A 20842-nucleotide genomic window follows, 5' to 3' on the forward strand; every position below is an offset into this window, starting at 1 on the left:
AGAGAGAATCTGATGACAAGAAACAACAAAATTAGCTATTAACAGAAACCAGATGGAATGGCAAAAACTATTCAAAGAAAACTATTAACCTAATATCAAGAGAAAGAAGTAACAGGGTGTAGTAACCACAAGACGTCTCAATACAAAGACCAACCAACCATCAAGGTCAACATAAGGGAGCTTAAATTGGTTGGTTCTGAGATAGCTTCCTGTTACGCTAGGTTAAGCTGACATTAAATTATCCAGAGGGAAAACAAAGAAAACACTCAAACAAGGGAAACGCAAAACCCCATGTTGACAGCAACCTAGTTGCCCAACAGAAAGTACAGGAATCAGGCCCTGGAAGAACATTTTAACGACATTTTTTCCTCTTCCCAGCAATTCCCTGCTACCTCAGTGCCTTCTCTTTTGAACTACAAATCTATCACTGACAAGCTTCAGATTCACTAAAATAAAGTGAAAGATTATGGCATCTTCACAGTCCAGACTAGGACCTAGGATAAGGTTGGTCTACTAATATGCCAATTCAAGCCACCCAAGTGCCACTGAAGCACTACTGGATGTATTACTCAGAAGTTAAACTGTTCCCCACTTTTTTTTAAACAACTACAATTCAACGTTGTCAACCTCTGATATGCACAAAACATGACTCAAGTTTCAAAGTGATGAGATTAGCTCTAAACTCATAAAAACAAGTATGAGTGTGCACATCCCCAATCACAGAGGCCGAGTACACCAAAATACACATGATAAAAATAAGTCTGCAACACTGCCTAGTAACTGCAAAAGACATGAAAAAATGCAAGTTTTAAGCATCTGACGGAAAAAAAAGAATTTGAATAAGGTTAAAAAAAATGTACTTTTAGCTTCAGCGCCTTTCTTTCAGTTACATGCAGAACAGATGCATAAGTATGGTGCTTCCATGCTCCTGAAATATATATATTTCTTTAATATTTCAGTAACCCTGTTTAGACTATACTTTCGAAAGTGTTGAATCTCAGAAGCAAGAATATATATGGTTTTTGGTTTTAGGCAAATATCATCATTTTCTTTTCTAGTACTCAAATTCTGGATTTTTTTTTTTAATTTTTATTTTTTCCAAATAAGGCTGCCATTCATAGAGGCAAGGCTATCTGTTTAAGGTTACTACATAGCAAATGGGTTCAAGTCATTATGTCCTTTGCATGCAGTCCCTCAACAATGGAATATGGAGAGATGAGGGATAAGACAGAGGGGAAAAAAAAAAAAAAAAAAGAACAAACCTGTGTAGTCTTTCAGTCCTGAACTGCTTAACTGAAGAAATGGAAAAATCACCCTCTTGGAAAACTCTTCTTCATTATCTCACCTTCACTGAGACAATAAGCTCACTGAAGTGCATCCTATGTCTTTAGGCCCATCTGTACAGCACCCTTCTGCTGTCTGCAGATAATAACAAAAAAGAAAACTTGGAAGAAACATCTGGGGATATGCATGTCTGGCTGTATGACAAAAGGCTTGAGCTGGGCCCTTCTGATTTTCTCACAGGTAATCCTCAGAAAAAAAGCACCGGGAAGCCATACTGGGAGAGACAAGTGCTACTTCTTTCAAACCCATTGTGGAACCGGTCTTGCATGAAACTAAATGACTAAAACGAGAGTAAAAGGTGATATGAATCTCACAGGTTTTGCTCCTAAGGGCAGTAGAGGAACTTCAGAACAAATGTCTTTAGACTGCTACTTGAGCTCCTCTGACTCATTAAATCCTAGTTTCTAAGAACACTGGCGAGACATTGATGGCTTCGCTGTTCTTGATTATCCGTGTTTAAGGCATATAAGGTTTCTACACACCTGTAAGTCACCAAGCATATTTATCTAGCAACATTAGTTAACTGGTGAGCTTGTAATCAAGGTAATAAAGCAGAAGCAGAAAAGCCCCTAATCATGATCTTTGTCCTTCATCCATATATAGCAGACAGATGAGAAAGGGATGTTGCTAACTAAAAAATACATGGATTCTAAGAAACATTACAAAAGAATAGTTTTAGCAAATGCAACTGTAGGAAAGAAGTGTATAGTTTAGCAACAAGTGAAAAAAATCCATAGGTGAAAACAACATATCTAGAAGAAGTGATGCTTAACAAAAGTTCAATGCTGATGTCAAAAGCGTATCAATAAAAGACATGAAAGGGAAGGAGAGCAAGCCACAAAAAGACATCAAAAAGGAGAGGTGGCAGCAAGAACAACATAATCTGAAATTCTCTGTTCCTTACAGATTTATGATTGTTAAAGACCAGAAAGAAGTTGTTTTTCTTTCCCCTGGACTTGTTTTTCTCAGCAAATCAACACTATAGTAACTTTGCAAAGTTTAGGCCTGTTCTGTAGCTTCAACTGAATAGTTTTGACTATCTTTGTTCTTCTCCAAATGCTCTTCTAACTTTGTCAAGTAGGGTTTCCCCACTGGGGCTGACTGATTTCTATCGTAGCTGATAGGATTTCTACTCTTCTAAAACCTCTGTAGTCCTTTTGATACATCTCAGAAGGAAAGATTCAATGTGGCCCTCAAAGCATTATCAACAAGCACAAAAGATATGACTTGGCAGTTACAAAACTTATGGTCATGATGTGTACGAGAGAGAAAGACAACTCTGTCACACCACACATATCGCAAAAGCTCTATTATCTTTAAAAAAGGGTACTGCTAGACACCCTTCTTTCAAACCAGGGAGACAAATCTAACTCTTGAAAAAAAAAGTGTTGCCAGAAGGCAGTATAGCTGAGTAATCGTCATGAAGAAATGACAATTTACGCTAATCGGAATCACCAATACTAGTTAGTGCCAGGCTGCCTTTACCTGATGCAGTTAAAATCCACTGATGCCACTAAGAAATCAACATACTGCCTGTACGTAAGCTTTGAGAATTACAGTAATCACATATGACCATTTAACAGAAAGCTTTTAACAGAAGAACAAAACAAACAAACCCGGAGATAAGCCCTTCCCTCCATTTCCAGGTACTCCTAGCATCTCCTCTGCTGAAAGAGTTTAGGCTTCAGAAGGAAATGGCCCAACTGAAAACATTGTGAAGTTTCCGTGAAAGAAGCAGTCACAGATATATTGCTGATTTTCGAGTCGGGAGACGCACTTTCAGTTCATGGTTTTGTCACTGTTTTTGTATGCTCCTTGGGTAAGCCATTTCAGTTTATAATTTAGTTCTTTAAACGTAAAATGGAGCAAGCAAAACTTTCTTCTCTTGCCCTGTGGACTCACTTTATGAGATTGAACGTTTTGAGAACAAAGGTGGTCTTTACCTACATACCTACAATACCTAGTAAAACAAGACATATGAGTGATCTTCAGTGCCAATATCACACCACAGTACCAAAAAATAATGCTTTAAGAGTGAAAGTACATGTTCCCAAAAGCTACTTTAACTGAAGTCTTGCTATAAACACCATAGGGACTCTAAATGCCACCAGAAACTGGAGGTGACACGAGCAAGGACCATACTGACAGCCAAGTTCAGCTCTTAGAAGTCCAAAGGAATATCTGGAAAAGTTAAAAACATATAGGGTAAAAAAAATATTTCTTGATAAATCAACAGCAATATGAATTACCTTGCCATGACTGATGCCAAGGTTTAATATTTATAAAGAAGCACAGTGTTAGGTAGCTCTACAGTGATACCCCAACAAAAACAACCTTAGTATAAGACAAGCTTTGTACCAAGTCAGAATATTCCTCAAGCCTCCTGACTAAAACTGTTTTAGCCATACTAGTTTCTAACAAAGGTCCCAGGAGGTACTGGAGTACGGAGTAGGAAAGCCAACCTCTGTACTGCACAAGATCAGTGAATAAAGCACCAGCAACCTAGCGAATAAATCTTACACATTAGTGCTTTTGTAAAAGAAAGTTATTTTTACAGATTAAGTAGTTTGGGGTCCTTCCCCACTTCCTTTGAAAGCACCTCAATAAACACATAGACTACAAGATATTTAGGGTTGAAATTTTGTCAAATTCTTTCTATAATCCAGGTAATGTAGGTTGACTAGTTCTGGGTTTTCTGTGCTACCACAGGCAAAAGGAAAGGCTTTTACATGGCAAATAATGGACTAAAGTAAAAGAGAGGTGTTGGTTGTTGTGGTTGTTGTTGTTTTACTACAAATAAAGAAAACAAAAGTTTTCACAGCAAAAGGGAGTCATGAAGTAGAGTGTCACAGGTATCCATGCCAGGGCCCGTGCTACTTAATACAAAACAGTCTGAAAAGCAAGATACTGAGGTTGCAAAGTTGTCTTCCTGTAGAGCTTCCTGTCTTTAACAAAGACAAGGTGCAGAAAAAAACAATTTTACCAGTTGCTAAAACAGCAGATGAAATGCAGGATGGATAAATGTGAAGTGACAATTTGAATTTTACATATTCAAGGCTGGGGTCCAGGAACTTAGGAATACAATCTTCAGGTTCTAAAATAAATTTTAGAGAAACATCAGCTGAGTGCTTAGTAGTGGACAAATCAACAACAACAAAAAAATAAACAACAAGAACAAAAAACTCCACAAGTATTTGTAATTATTAAGGAAAGGATGGAAAATAAAACAGGGAATCCCCATGTTCTTCAGAAATATCACCTTAAATACCACGTGCCGTTCTAATCCCACAGAAATCAAACAAGAGTTAGTAAGACTGAAAAGGATACGAAATGGGTAATGGGGTGACTAAATGTCTGCGTGAATGTTTTCCACTGAAGAAATGACTAGAGAGACTGGGGCTCTTCAACATGGAAAAGTGATAACTGAGAGGCTGTATGTGATAGAGCACACAGAGAATCATGACAGTCATGGAGAAAACAACTAGGAAACTACCACGCTTTTCTCCCATAAAAGAACCAGGAGGCAGCCAACGAAATGAGCTATTCAGAACAAAAGAGACAATTTTTTGCACAATCCATATTTAATGGTGGGACCCTTTGCCCCATGTGGCTGTGGATGCTCAGCATTTTATTTGGGTTCAAAAACCTGTTGGATAGATTAGTGGAAGAGGAATCTAGTAAGAACTATTAAATACGAATACAGAAAAGTCCTTGAGCTATAAATCAGTGGAGGCCGGGAGAACTTTCTGGGGAAAAGCATATGCTTTATGATATAACTACTTTTAGACATATTACATAATTATATGCCTGTTTTTATTCTAGTCCCCAAGCACGCACTTTGCATACTGACAAAAAGTGCTTTGGTCCAACCCGGTATAGCAGTTATGTTCTCAATTCTATCTGTGATTTCAACTTTGTTGACAACTTCAGGATTCCTGATATTGTGAACGTAAGGCACAATTTTGTTCTTTGTGTCAGTTCTCTGCAATAATCATTCATGAGATATGCATTGAGTCCTGAAGGATTCAAGAGAACACTACTCTCTACTCCCATATGGGAGACAAATCTGTCCAGCAATGGAATTTAGGACCTTAGGAGAAAAAACAAAACAAAGAAACAAAAAAACCAATACAGAAATCAGAAAACCAACAATGCATCACAGGAAGCAAGTAGGAAAATAAATGCCACCAGCAGTGACTTAGATACATGTGGTCCAGGTACCCCCTTAGATAAAAATACCCTGGGACAATCCTATAAAGAGAACTGTGCTCTCCACTGCAGGAAGATAAAACAAAAATGGATTCCCCAAATCCCAAACCGCAATAGCTGCTGTCAGTTCCTTCCTGACCTCCATTTTCTCAGTGCCTTTCAAGCCAGCGTTCACTATCTTCACACAAACTCCTCCAGAAACACAGGAAAGGCACAACGGCCAAAGCTCCCAAAGTTCGACATGGAGGTGGTCCAACTTGGAGAGGTTTGCAGCTCTAACTGGCCTGTCTTCATGATTTTGGATCTAAACCCAAGGTCGTAAACAACCCTATACCAACATTTGCCAACCGTGTTGCAATGTCTTTCTGTTAGCTTTCAGCATGGATGCTGTGCTGGTATACAGTCACCTCACCCCAAGATTGGTCTCCTAACTTCACTGAGAGGCAAATGCAAGACTGGGGAGCTCCAAAGCACAACTGCAATGCCACATTACCATTTATTGTACACAAAACCTTGCAAAGCATCAAAACTCTACTTTACCTCCAACCTCTTAATTCTGCCTTACTTTAATAGGAATGCACAAATACATCAGACCAAACCAGAGCTGTGCAGCCAAGATAGCATATCACTGTGCACGGGACTTGCTCAGAGAGACTACGTGGCTAGGCAAAGCTCTGCACTGATATGCTTCCACAGCTTTTGGATTGGAGTTTGCTTGCATCAGCAGTCAAGCCCTGACTTGCCTGACTTGCAGTCAGTCCACAGAGGTGCACATGGTTGTCTCACCACACCTTACACATGGTCAGTATCCTACTGTAACCTCTGTATTTGTGCCCACATTGCAGTCATTCCCATCCTGCTGTGGCAATCACTGACATCTTGCTCTACTGTTCACCAAGTTCTTCTACCACTGTATACTACCATTAGATCACAAGCAAGTGGTGTATTTACTATAAAAATCTTCTCCACCCAGGACCTCTAGTCCCATCACTGTCATGCCACGTGCCCACTTTTCCCTCAGCTGATATCGATTCTTCCTGAGAACACTGAGTAATATTTTGCTGTTATTGAAACCACTCCTCCTCACAACAGTAACCATATTAAGACATCAGCATCCTTCTACTGATGTCTTAGACTAAATCCATTGCACCAGTAACAAGAAGAGAGCTGGTCTGTGTTGAGTATGATTTATTTTCCTAGCGGTCATGGGGATGGCCAGACCACAACACCCTTTGGCCTTAGGACAAAACCTGCTACTCTGAACCAGAAACATACACTCATGTCGTTCACAAACAAGAAACACAGATTTGCAGTTCCTAACAAAACTCCAAGGCTTTCAGAGTTGGAAAGCAGTAAAAGGATTGACAACATGGTTTCATTCCTTACTACTCTGTTTTCATGGTATCAGCACATCCTGTGGTTGTAGTAAGCAATTAGGACAATGAGACACAGAGGTCTGGGGAAGTGTTGTTTGGGACAAACAGCCTCTGTCCCTACTCTTACTAACCCTGTGCAAATGAGCCTCCCTTCTGCAGCCCACCTGGGGAGCAGCTCCAGCACTTCAGAGGGAAGAAGCTGTTTTATTCTGCGCTACTGAAATCTTGATTTTCAATCTAAGCTTATTCTTCATGTCTTTTAAAATTAAGAAACAATGAAACAACAACAAAACAAAGGTACATCTGTTCATCTACCTTTAAGATTCCTTGTCAGCTGAGAAATATAAAACCAAAGTTTCTCCACTGCTTGACAGGTCCAACAAAGAGGCCACTCCACACTTGGCCTGATCTTTTTCCCCTCTTTTCCCAAGGACATCATAACTGCAACTGTTTCATTTAGGTGCTGTTACAATAAGATGTTGCCCCTGTATGACAGAATTGGTTAATAACACCTCTTACATTCACTACTTTACTACTGACATAAACATACTTTTCATTTTAGTTTGTGTTGTTTATTGCTGCTGCCAAATTTTGTATATTTTCACTGTATTTCTTACTGCAGCATTAGGAATTGTTATATTCCATTACAGAGATAGTGCTGAGATTGGAGATAAAACTGGTAAGGAGTTTTATCAAGTAAGTATTAGTCTCCTCACCTCAGTCTGAACACAGAGTATCATGTTTCCCTTTCTGGTTTGATTCCAACTCTTTACTCTGATCCATGAAAGAATTAGCAAAAACTGGAGTCGTACCCTTTTTCCCCCTTATTAGTTAACTTTTTTCTTCAGTGCAAGCTCTCACTTTCCTGGATTCTAGGTAATGCCTGAAGTACTCTTCCTCAGTCTGAATATTTTCCTCATTCTTAGATGATGGAGCAAATCTTTGTGAACTTTTGCAGATATTTTGATCCAGACATGGGAAAAATCCTTTTTTTTTTTTTGTTATTACTGATAACAAGTGAATTGCAAGCACCTAAATAAGGCAACCTCCTCTCCCCAGGAGTGAGATTTTATGATCTGCAGTGTCATAGTCCGCCCAGATTCCTTATGCCTCAGCTGCACAAGGATTTTGAGAAATTTCTGCAGCACAGGCATAAGCCTGAGAACCTTCAGATGGCACGTCAAAGACGACTCTCCTGTCTGGGCCCAAACTGGTTTACACCAGAGATAAGCATGCTTGACTCCCCTCTGTACCGGTAAGTCTGTAATTGCCATTTTGTTCTACAGTGACAGTATTAAATCAGTATCTGATTATTAAAAAAATAAAAATTATGCAAAACCTGGATGTTGATAGTTGAAAAAGAACAACACAGAGATGCTTTTGGAAACTATCAACAACCACATCAACCCACTGCATTAAATATGAAAGTGCAGAAATAACTTCCTTCTCTATCCCCTGATGACAGACAACAGGGCTCCAGACTACAGGTGTAACCAAGTAGTGCAGCAGAAAAATATGCTAGTAACGTAAAAACAAAACAAAACCTTAAAGTTTAAATAACAGAATCCCAAACCTACCTCTTCATTCCACTGGCTTCAATGAAATAATTGAATGCCTGGAACCTCCTAAGTCTCAGGAAATCAGAGAAAGAGCCCTGGTAGTGAGTTTCCATGAAACAAGGACCTTACACATTGGAAGTTTTCACAGTCTATTTTCAAAAGAGCATTAGACTGTCCTCTCCTTACCTTACAAAAATAATGAAACATCTGCATAATTCAAGTGACAGATCAATTCTTACTGTATGTACAGCATATAATTTACAGAACTTTAACATACTCAGTGCAAAGGAGCTGAAAGTTTTTAAAAAGTAAAGATTTCAAGTTATTTACTTGAAGTAAAACTTTTGGGAGTATTTTACTCCCAAAAGTACTGATGTGCCCCACCCCACAAAACCACAGGTGGTAGTGTGTGACAAAATACAGTCACTTCTAGTTGCTAGCAAAAGGAAAACAGAAAAATCACTAAATATCATGCTCTTGTGTACATGCAAGTTCTATTTAGGTGATCAAGTAATCTTGAAAGAAAACATACTGCCAGGCAGTGTACATTTAAGCTTCACCAAAAGCATGTGATCATTAATCTCCTCCTGGGGGATTTCACTTAAAGCTGACAATTTCTGCTTCCACTAGTAATGCTTATTTACTAAACACTGAATCAGACTTAAAGCTACCATTTTTAAAAGAAAGCAACTTGTCTGCACTGCACTGCACAGCACACCATTTCACTCTAGTTGTCCGGCAAGGACTCAATCTTTGCACTCTCAAGTTTGGAGTTTTCAGCAGCCCACCCCTCTCTCTCAAAAAAAAAACAAAAAAAAAAAAAAACAAAAAAAAACCAACATGAACAACAAAAACAACGAAAAGCCCCTCCGCAAAGCAAACCACCCCCCTAAACAGGGAAGGCAGGCAGGCAGGACACACACATGCACCCGTGCAGTTAGCAGCCAGAAGCAGCATCCATACTTAAGACACACAAAACAAAAAACATTTGAACATTCTTGCCAAATGACATTACGCGTTTGCATTCTTCCCTTTCTCACACATGCACAAACCCACACGTTACAGAGCAAATAATGCTCACAGAACCGAACAAAGACCCTTTGTTATTGTTCCATAAGGTTTTGCAAAATCCCCCTCTTTGTCTAAACCGAACTAGTGGTGTTGCTTGAGCCATGATGATCTAAATACACAAAGCATGTACGGAAAAGGAATATAGACTACTTTTAGAACTGATAACATTAGAAAATATAGACAAGCTTTTGAGAACGCAAGCCCAAATCTCCGAGCATCTTTATTCAGGAAAATTAAAAAAAAAAAAAAAGTAGTAAATACTGCAGCCATTCAAATGCACACACTCTGAAAGGACACAATTGAAGCTTAAGGCTTATCACACCCAGCTGTGTTTCAGCAGAACCTCTTATGCTTACCTCCCCCCGAATAAAAGTGCTAATACCAGTACAATTAGAAAGCGAGTTTAAAAGAAAATTAAAAAAAAAAGACCAAAACCAGCAAGAGAAAAAAACAACAAAACCCAGCAAGCTACCTCTCTACTTTAAATAACCAGCACCTTCAGAAGAATGTTAGTGTGCATGCAAGAAAGGTGCTTAATAACAACAACAAAATGCAGCTTCACAATTAGGACTGAACAAAGTACCACACAACAAGGGATCGCTCATGTAGCACCCTAATGAGGAGCCTCTACAGCAGTCTCTCCACCAGCTGCCCTAACATACATATTTATTCTGCAAGGTTTAACAGCATCCCTACAACAAACTGCAAGCCACAATACTCTGCTGACAAGGCGTCGCCTACCTGAAGCTTCATTTTCCAGCACGAATGCATGCGTGCATCCTCAGTGTTGCATCCCCTGATTGCATGACTCCTGTTAGGCAGACTAAAGAGATGGAGCTGTGTAAGCAAAGCTGCTGACTGCCCTACATTTGCCTGCAGATGAAGAGAAAGAGTTGGTACTGTACTTGCCCGGGCTTGTTTAAGCCCCCTAAATATAATACTAGTGGAGCTCAAACTAGACTAACTACGTCCTCCAGCTGATCAAGTGAAAGGAGCTTGTGATGAATAATGCATGAGAGCTCCCATGAACACGCTCCATTCCTTGCTGCAGCTGATGTCCACCTCTTCCCCCTTCCCAAAAGGGATCCCTAACATTTTTGTGCTATGAAGCACGGCAGTTTTCCCTGTGTTCAAAGAGCAAGGAGGATGCCCCTCCCAGCTCCAGTTTCTTTCCTTTACTTAGTGAAACCAATAAATGTGGTGATTTCTTTTCTTTTCAAATATTACAAGTCCATGCAGGTAGAAGTGAAAGAAAGAATGATAAGCACAGGGCCATATCTCTGGACTGTACAGTATCAGCAAGTTCAGTCAGTTCCTTTGAAATTATTTTTTTCTTATTCCTAAGGGAATAAGAGAAGCCATGTAAAGATGAACATTGAAGACAGGAAGAGGGGGACAAGTCAGAAAACAATACAACAAAAAGAAGGTGGAAAATAAATACTTGCTCTAGCTGGCGAGTTCAGTTGACTGTTTACAGAAAAGAGAGATTAGGGGAATTTAGTGGGTGGAAGAATATGGAGTATAAATTCACATGGTTCTTCTCCTGAGCAATCAATTCCACTATCTACTACAACTTTGCAAACTGACCACAAAAATAACTTACTTTTGGATATTCTTCCGAAGAGTGAACAAATACAGGACTAATTTGCAAGTACTTTATTTGCGAGTGCAGTTACTGCAACAGGCAAATATCAATAAATGCCACTTGCAGGTTCTGTACTATTTCTCAGAACTGTTTTGTTTTGATTTCTGTTAGATACACAATTTATCTGGCATCTGTTTATCAGTTACCTGCTGCAATCCAAACGACAGAGCCATCCAAACACAACTGTCAAGGCTCTCACAAATGTTTAGCTTCCTGCAAAGGAAATGCAGCTTTAATGCATTATTTACAGTGAGAGAGTACTTGCAACTTCCTAACCCCTGCACCATGGCTCTTCATTTGGGACGTAACTCACAGGTCACAGACATCTCTCAGGTCATACTGAAACTCAGAGCAGTCCTTGCTTTCTCTCAGTGCCCCAGGTACAAGTTAGGCAGAAAGTGAGAGACCGAAGTTGAAGACAACTGAGAAGGACCAAAGAGAAAATGATACTCAACGCATTCAAGAGTCACCTAGTGCTCAGTTGTGACTGGTTATTCACTTTAAAAGGGACTCTTCTTTCACCTCCTCTAGGGGTGAGGTGAGGATTTTTCCCTTGAACTCTCTCTCTCTTCCCCCCCCCAGGTAGAGGAAGCTGAAGGATCTCTTCAGCTTTTCCTTTTTAAAAAGGAAAAGTCCAACGCAAAATCAAACCCACGTAAAAATTTACCAAATCCATAACAAAGGTTATGAAAATACTTATCAAAATCCTACAGATAAACCTCAAGGATGCTAAGGTTTTAAACACTTAAAAGCTAGGGCCCTAACTGTCTCCTCGAGGTCTTCCGTAACTATTTTAAAAAAGGGAACCAAGAAGATTCCAGAGAATTAGCAGGGCTGCCCAAGCCAGAAGGCAGTGTCTGTGCATGAGTCCAGACCTGTACATTACATCCTATCAGGTAAGCAATTGTGCTGAATATGACAGGTACAGGAAGAGTACTTTATAGAGAGATCTGTTTCTGCAAAGGAAGCCAAAAAGAATACACCTTGCTAGGGAAAACACAATCATATGGCATTCTCAGAGCCTGCACTACAAACAAACAGTAGCAAATTAAACAACTGAAATTAATCATTCTGAGTGCAATACGCTTCCTAGTTTTGAAACAGGGTATGTTATATTTGTTTCTATATATCTGACTTGATTTCATATACTGCAGCAAGTAGTAAACAAACTGCAAGACTGCTCTATCAATGGCAGGGTTCAAAACCCATCTATTTTCATACCACATTTCAGTTAAACAACAGAAACCTCCTCCCACTCAGGGCCAGCCTTGCAGACTCCTGCGTGCATGCAGAGCAATACCTGGATTTGGTCCTTGCAGCACCAGTGCTAACAAGAACTTTGCAAACAAAATTTCTGCCTTGGCTAAGCCTGGACATCTGCACTGTCATCATTTCACTCTCTAGATGTTTTCTTTAATATCTGCGCATACGACATGGAAACTAGAGTTGAGCTCTGAGATTGTTTTCCACTGAGTTCTGAGATTGTTTTTCAGAGGCTCTGACTTACTGGGGCTAATGGGATTACTGGAGGGGAGGGAAAAAAATCTGTCATAAACATACAGTTGTCAGGCTTTGTATAGAGGGAAGTATACATCATCCAGGCTTAGTTAGGAATTTGCCTTTTTTTTTTTCCACATAATCCCTTGGATATTTGCCCTCTTCCTCTAAGTACTCCAGGAGGTTAGGTCAAAGGTTATGAAGGTCGGTTTCTAAACTTAATTGGTATCTTACTACCATTACGAAGAATTGTGCAAACATGGCAAGCTGGAAGAGAAATGCAGTTTAACCACCCAATGCACCAGCGTTATGCCAAAGACTATCCCAGAGCTGTCTGCACGTGTCCCACAGGGCTGCTCCCACGGCACTGGCTGCTAGGAGTACAATTCTGGGAGAGAGAAACCAGAACACAGACAGATGAACATAAGAGTAATTAAATGCTGTTTATTATTCCAGACAGTTCTCTCAGTTTGGTATTTCAATTTAAAATGTAGCATGAGAGAATTCTACCCTATCTTCCTGCTCAAAAGGGTACTTTATCACAGAGATTTAAATTAAAAAAATATAATTTTCCTAACCTTCTAAAGAATAATGAACACTTTTTTTTTTTTCCTGAACCCATCATTTCATTTAACTAAAAATCTCATCTTCCATTTAAGAACACACACCCATACACAAACGCCCTAATTTCTATACGTCATCCATGTACCACAGCACTGGGGGGAGAATAAAAAAAAAAAAAAGGAAACATGAACATTGAAAGTCTAATGCCACATGGCAAGCAACTTCAAAGTGACAGGAGCTCATGGATTTTTGAAGTGACTTGTGATTTCTGACTGGTTAGAGTTCACATTTTCTTGAGTCATGCCCCCCAAAATAAAGCAATTTATTTTTTAATCAGGTATTACTAGGCTTCTAATTGGAACTTAACCAGTATATTCATTCTTATGTTTATGAGGCTAGAAAGGGCAGTTTAAAAAGTAAATGGGTTCAGCTGAGCAGTTTTACATTTCATTTAAACTGAGGAGCATTTCGTAGCATTCTCCTGCATGCCTGAACAGTGATGTTGCCACCGTGAGAAGAAGAGATGCAGGAGAGGCCTCGCCCCAACAAGAGCTGTGCAGAGCACAATCATCCTTCATTCATGCGCACTTAGCAGGTGAAACTTGAAATAACGTGTGCAGTGTCAGCTCAGAGACACATCACTTCATTATATGCTTATGCTAGGAGCCAAGTTGAATCATTTCGGTTAAGTACTTAGCTACTGGCTGGACAGTTAATTTTACAGTCAAATTTTGTACAGTCTATTTAGTTTCTCCCATTTTTAAATAACTGCAACCTCCTGGGGAAATTCTCTCGTAGACCATCTGCTCGTTTCCTATAAATCTCCTTTTCAGACCTTACGCAAATTTCCAAGCTGCCAATCAGAACTTCTTTGATGTTTCGGTGGTAGTGAGGAAATAAGAAAAAGATTAAAAGTACTGTGAAGTGAAGCCTGCAGTACAAAAAGCTATCACCTGATCAGCAAAATAATGACAGCAAGTCCAGTCATTTCTCTGCAGCAGATACGTCCTCAGTAAGACAAGCATTTCTGGTCCTTCCTGGCCACAGGCTAGGAGAGGACAGTCATGATCCAGGGGCAACATACCTTGCATCTTTATCTGAGTATATTTTTACCCGAGAGTCTGCACAGCCTCGCAGGGCAGTGCAGGGGTCGCCCACAAGCATCTCTTCAGCTTTTTGGCTGCTGCCACACATGATCTGACCCCAGACTACCCCAGTGCAGTGGGAGAGGGGCTTCCAGCTGATGGATGTAATGTCACCCACGTCCAAACCCAAAGGTGGGTAGAGGGAAGGAAGAACCAATTTGGATGGCACAAGGGTAAGGAAGGAAAGAGGAGATAAGGAGATGGCAAATATCACTGTTTCTTATCTGTGAATTTGCATGACCTTGCTTGTGCAAGGCCACCTGCTTCCCTGCTTCGTGCGGCGCTGCAGGCCGCGGCAGGGGCCATGCTACCTGAGACCATTTCCAAACAAACAAGGCAGGAGGGAGCTGCAGCAGCCACCGAAGGAGCTAACACACTTTGATCCAGCAGATGTTTCTCCCAGCCTGTGTGTGTTTCACAGTGTTAAAAAGTGAGGGGTTTGTATCTATTTTTAATGAAATTAGCACCAGTGTTCAAACTCTCTACCGAGCATTAACAAACACCACATAAAACCCCACACTTCCATGCAGCAGGCAGAAAGATAGCAGCACCTGCGGGTAGGAGCTAACTTTTGGCTGCTGCCTGTGCCCAGTTCAAGTACTTGTCACTGCCACAGTAAAATTACACTTCTGCAGAGCAATTTAATGCTGCTTTCCAAGGGCTGTGGGTGTCACTAATGCACCTACCAAACAAGAGTGGGATGCAACAATACAGTCTGCAGATTTTTTTCCCCAAAAAGTGTTAGAAGATTGAAGGAAAAAAAAACACACACACAAAAAGCACTTCACACTAGAGAAAATCTGGTGACTGAACATGAAATAAAAAGGCCAAACAACTAAAGGGCATATTGAGCTTCCTGAATGGTTTTATTTCCCCTCACATCTACAGTTTTGGCTCCTTGTTCTGCTTTTTGGCCTCAGAAAACCGTGCTGAGTTCAGAATAACGGATTGTACACAAGTTCTGCCCAACCTAACTACACATGCAGGAACTAGTTAAGACACTTTCACAAACATTTGAGAAATCTAAGGAAAAAGTAAAAAACAGAACTTTATAATAAAGAGGAACTGCAAGAGCTTCCTCAGAACTTCTTCCAAAAATAAATAAATAAATGAGATCAGATTCAAACCTAGCAACAGCTGAAACCCACCTAAATATTGCACAAGATTTTAACAGAGAAGATGCAACAGACTTGGGGTCAGGGCTCTGCACTGAACACCTCCTAAAGTTCTGGTTATAAACCAGAACTTCAGACTTCAAGTTATTTGTCTTAATAACTGAACTGAAAAACAGCAGGGCCATGAAATCAGTTGATCTCGTCTGCTTTCCTTCACCCTGTAATCCATGGAGACTTGTGTGCATGCCTCAGCCAGGTTTACTGCAGGCAGCAGGGCTGAAGCAAGTCTTCAGGCCCTCCAGTGATCGACTTTTTGTGTTCCAGTTGGTTACCCCACACCATCCTGGTGGGCTTTGCAGGGGCACCAGAGCCTGCAGCCGACCCATCGATGGCGGACACGAGTAGAAAGGCACGGCAAGATCTTTGCTGGAAGAGGATGAACAGTAAGAGTGTATTTCAGAGGCAGGCAGAGAAAACACATCTGGGTTTGGCTGGGTTAGGGCTTGGGGAACAGCACTTTTAAAGCAATTCCTTTAAAGTAGCAGCTGTAGCACTAGAGTTAGGGAGAGGTCAAAGGGAAGTCTTTAAGGGCTTCTCCTAATGGATAGCTATCTTCTATCTGTTTTTACAGATGGGCTTATATTGCAAGGGTCACACTGAAACCAACAAAGTTGCCAAAACACTCAGACCCAGATATCGGAGCTCTTGAAAGCAAATATTTGGATCTGGAGAGCATGCCTAGCACATTCAATACATACTTCTGCTCTCTCCACATTAGTCAGTGACCCAAAACAGATCAGACCAGAGCCAAGCAAAAACACTGGGCGCTTTGATGATGGCACAGCACGCTTTGAGCCCCTTCCCCAGCAGCTGACTGCATCTGTGCTGCTCCCAGAGGGTGCTGGGGCCACGGTTTGGTCCTCATCTTGCAATGCCAGACAACTTGCCTGAGCATTTCACTCTCACCAGTTCTACTCACCTCACAGCAGGACAAGCTTCCAGTGGCTTCACTACATTTTTATTTTATTTATTTAAGTAAGTATTTAATGTCATGGTAGCCTCAGGGTCTCAGTGAACTCAGGGTTACACCACGCAAACACAACCAAGAGTTACAGTCATGCAGTAACTTGGAGACACATGAGGAAAGCTTCCCTGGCATCCTGAAAGCCTGAATAATGCCAGAGACCTAAATACAGCTCTGGCAGGAGCATGGGGACAGCAGGAGGACTGCTGGCAGTTCAGGGGCAGAACTGAGGACTACAACAAGGAATGCCTTCTGCCGATAAGCAGCTGATACCAATCCTGACACAGAGGGGGCTGTGAAAATGTTCATAAGCCCAGGAGCAACGGCACCGATTCATGATCTTTGCTGTATCTGCATTCAGAAGGAAACAGGTTTATAGATAAAGGGTTAAAAAAAAAAAAGAACAAAACAGCAGGACATGGACATGAAAGAGTAGGAACCAAAACCTGGAGTGGGACAACACAGCCCAACCACACAGGACATGTACCAATTTCCCATGGAAACTCCGTGGACACTAAGGGAGGGAGGGATGTCTTGATGGAAACGTGCTCTCCCCATCTGTTTTTTTGCTAACCTATCATCTCCTATTAACATTTCCCTGGTAGCATACTTTAGTCCACCGAAACTCCCACCTTTACTATGCCTGCAACGACAGAGTGCTCCCTCTCCATCACACTCCACAAGTTACATCAGTCTAAGATCAGATGCTGCCCAGTGTACAGCAAAGCATCATTTTTTTTGCAGTCTTTGCATTAACTAGTTGCTATCCCTAGAAACATGCAAATATTAGGAGATAGAAACAGAACAGTGTCTTTTCCAATTACCAGCATGAACTAACAAGATTCCATTTGACAAAAGCTGTAAGGAAGCCATATGTTATTAGAAGTATTTTCCATGGTAGATTAATAGAAACAATGAGGATTTGATTTGCTGTGTTCAACAGAAAAAATATCTCCTTAAGAAGAGGAGCAATTCTGTCCAAGGTGTTTATGAAACTATTAACTTACCCGTAAGTCTGCCTGGATTTGTATTCATTAAAACTGTTCAGTCCAGGTCAGGATTTTGTGAGAGACTTTGACTTGACTTCCTAGAAGCCTTCTGTGGTGCCCGATGACACTTTGTAAAGGGCACAAGACAGCAAAGCTCTGACTTAGCATAAGATGTCATTCTGCATCTGAGTGACAGAAAGGGACACTCGCTATTCACAGGCTTATCTGTCATCAGAGAAGGAACATGAGGGGAAATATGCTAAATGGTTAAGAGATGGCTGCTGGCAAATCTGAAGTTGGCCTTGGTAATATACAATCAAATAAAGATATTCCTACTGGCTCCACAAGATCAGTGCCAAGCCAGACATCAGTCAATATTTTCAATAATCGTGTGGAAATTAATAAAAATGTAGAAAAGTCACTGACAACTACATTTACAGGTGACACAAACCTTCGCAGGATGATAAAAATGATGAGGATGAGTCTGTCTGCCACTTCAGAGACACTGACCAACTGAAATTGATTTGGGGAGGGAAGAAAAGAACTCAAAACTGTGTTTTACTTTCAGCAAGTCAGTGACACCAAACTGCAACTGCAACTACACGGGCTTCAACCCATAAAGCTCCTGTACAGTGAAGGGTTTAGGAAGTTGCAGTGAAGTAAGAACTGGAGATGAGAACCGGAATTGAGTTTAAGGACCAGAACAATGTGATTCACCACTGCGTTAGACCAAGGAGGGATCAGTTTTTCCTCTGAAATACAGCACTGCCAAAGAAAGGTGCTCAAGAACAAAGGGAGGACAGCAGCAGCAGCAAAGCACTAACAGCAAAGAAGTGTGGCTTGCCTTGTAGTTGAGACTCTTGCATATACAACTCCAGCATTCCAACCTTTCCTTTCAAATAGGAGAGGGGACAAGAAAAGGATTACTTTTCCTGCCCCCAAGCATTTTCAAGGCTGTAGGAAACACCCAACTAGGAGAGATTTAAGAACTTTATCTGTAAGTTTTTCTAAAAAGAGGATGACCTAACTTGTTTGCAACAACCAATAGGTCCAAGAGCACAATTTAAAGCCTGTTTCAATTAATGGAGAAAGAGGCACCAACAACTAGCTAGAGCTGGAGACAGATAAAATCAGAATTAAAAACATAGAAAATACAAGTCAGGTATGGTTTCTGTAAACTGTGATGGTGGTTGGCATGGAGACAAACTGCCAACTAAACTAGATCTACCACTTGTCTTCGACTCAAGGCTGGAGGCTTGGCTAAAGTGCATCTTCTCACCAAGAGTTAAGGGCTTAATGTACATTGCATCTGGTTAGTGCTGTAACAGAGGTCATTGCAAATCAGATGTGACCACCCCTGCTGGCCTTCAACATCAAAAACTTCAAAGAAGTCATTAAAATAAAACAAGGCATTCTCAACCTGACTATGGGAAAGGGTTTGGTGGTGGAAGGTGCTGCTTTTGTGCTGCAGACTTCAGTTTAGAGGACAATCTGTCCTTTACTACCAACGCCTAGAAGGACATAAATATATTTTTGTTCTACTTTACATCATAAAAAATTCACCTAAAATAGATTTTAAAATAAAAATCTGTACTCCAGCATGCCTTTCTCTCTTTTGTGTAAGTCAGCATCTATTACTATTGTTTATGACAATAAAGATTTTTTACTTGGTGACTTGACACAATGTAAGCCCAATAAACAAGGTTTTCATATTAATCACAGAAAAGAACCAGTTCTGTTCTATTCCCAACTGTAATGGGAGAGGGTACCTTGTATTCGTTTAAGCACAACATAACACTGCAAGTACCCAGTGGCCCTAATTTGCAAATGTTTCTGTGATGTACCCTAACGCTCCCCTTTTAAGTGCTTAACTTAAAACAGCTTTGGTTTAAAGCTTACAGGTACTCGGTAGCTGTGCTTCTCTTTCCCCAAGTATCCTAACCTGGGTATCTGAAAACAGAGCATCCTATTTAGGGGGTCACTTCAACATTTCTGCCTGTGGATGTTTCAGTAACTCCAGTGGCTCTACAGTACCTGACGCTTGTCTGCAGCCAAAAGGGAAGTTGCATAGGATTTCATGTGTTATAAATCTATTTAACTGCTGTTATATTCATCAGCTCATAGAAATTAAGATGTAAAAATAAGCGAACATTTCACTTGGTTGACTACAAGCCTGCCTTGCAATCTTTACCCAAATAATGTGCTTTCTGCCATCCACATTACAGTAAACACAGCTAAAGAGGACTGGAAACTGGGAGGGAGGGGGGAGCCCCCACATTTCCTATTCTCTGGAGTCAGTCAAAAGTTTCCACTGTTGTGCATAAAAACTAAAACCAAAAACCATCAATGTAGCTACTTGCTGAGGAAAAATGTAGTGATTTTTCAAACTGATCAATCCAGAAACCTATTCCTCTGGCATCTACTGGTTGGGAATAGTTATCAGAGATAGGCAGGCAGACAATTGCCAGTAAAAAACTTTACAACTGGTGTGGGTTTTGTGCATCCAGTCAGAACTGACTAATAAGTTTCCTGCTCTGAAACTTTCCATTATGGAAAAGCTATCAATCTATGTTAAAAGGCTGCTCCCTTGAGCACTTTAAAGGGAAAAATAATAATAATAATCAATTGACTTTTTGGGGGGGCTCCTGTCTCCAGTTCCTAGGAAAAGGATGATCTTGTATTTCCTTTAAGAATTCAGTGCCAATCCCTAATTCTGAACAACGAGGTCGTGGGATTTAAACTATAATTTAGGAAGAAGAAAGAAAAGCTAAACAAAATATTGCAGACTGATAATTTCCATGAGCTGTATAGTCAAATCTGATATCAGCATTCCCGTGGGGCCTTGGAGGACTTACAGACATGCCTGCTTACATCTGCCCTGGAAAGACAGCACTGAACTGTGGGAATTACAACTTTTTGTTCTATACAACCACTCCTCAAATGCTAGAAGATACACTTGAGATATTTATCTGCCTCTGGTTTCTGGCAAGCATCTTTGTCTCTGTTTAAGAGAGGTCAACATCCCCCACAGAGAAGCGAAAGTCAAACTTGGTGGCCACCTCTGAAAGGAGTCCTGGTACTAGCTGAAAAGCTATCCTGAAATAGCATGAAAATAAAAAGGGACAGCATGGCACGTCATTCATTTAAGTCACTTCTTATTTTCCTAGTAACTAAGTACAGAAGAAACTAAGACCTAGTTCTCAAGGCCAGGCTGGATGGTGCTTGGAGCAGCCTGGCCTGGTGGGAGGTGTCCCTGCCCATGGCAGGGGGGTTGGAACCAGATGGTCTTTAAGGTCCCTTCCAG

General features: G+C 40.7%; 1 protein-coding gene across 10 annotated transcripts in view; it reads right to left on the reverse strand.

The window, feature by feature from the left end:
* Nucleotides 1-20842, reverse strand: part of MARCHF8 (membrane associated ring-CH-type finger 8) — a 95542-nt gene that overhangs the window by 42396 nt on the left and 32304 nt on the right. For 2 of the 10 annotated variants that reach the window (XM_083843617.1, XM_083843625.1), the window contains exon 2: nt 10301-15951. The exons of 7 other annotated variants lie outside the window; for them this stretch is intronic. In XM_083843617.1, the coding sequence (XP_083699743.1) occupies nt 10301-10330 (30 nt within the window). In that variant the 5' untranslated portion in view covers nt 10331-15951. Of the gene's footprint in view, nt 1-1262; nt 1420-10300; nt 15952-20842 lie in introns of all 10 variants that reach the window. One more of the 10 variants, XM_083843620.1, reaches the window with a different exon arrangement.

This window comes from Anser anser (genome assembly GCF_964211835.1).
Source record: "Anser anser genome assembly, chromosome: 7".
NCBI lineage: Eukaryota > Metazoa > Chordata > Aves > Anseriformes > Anatidae > Anser > Anser anser.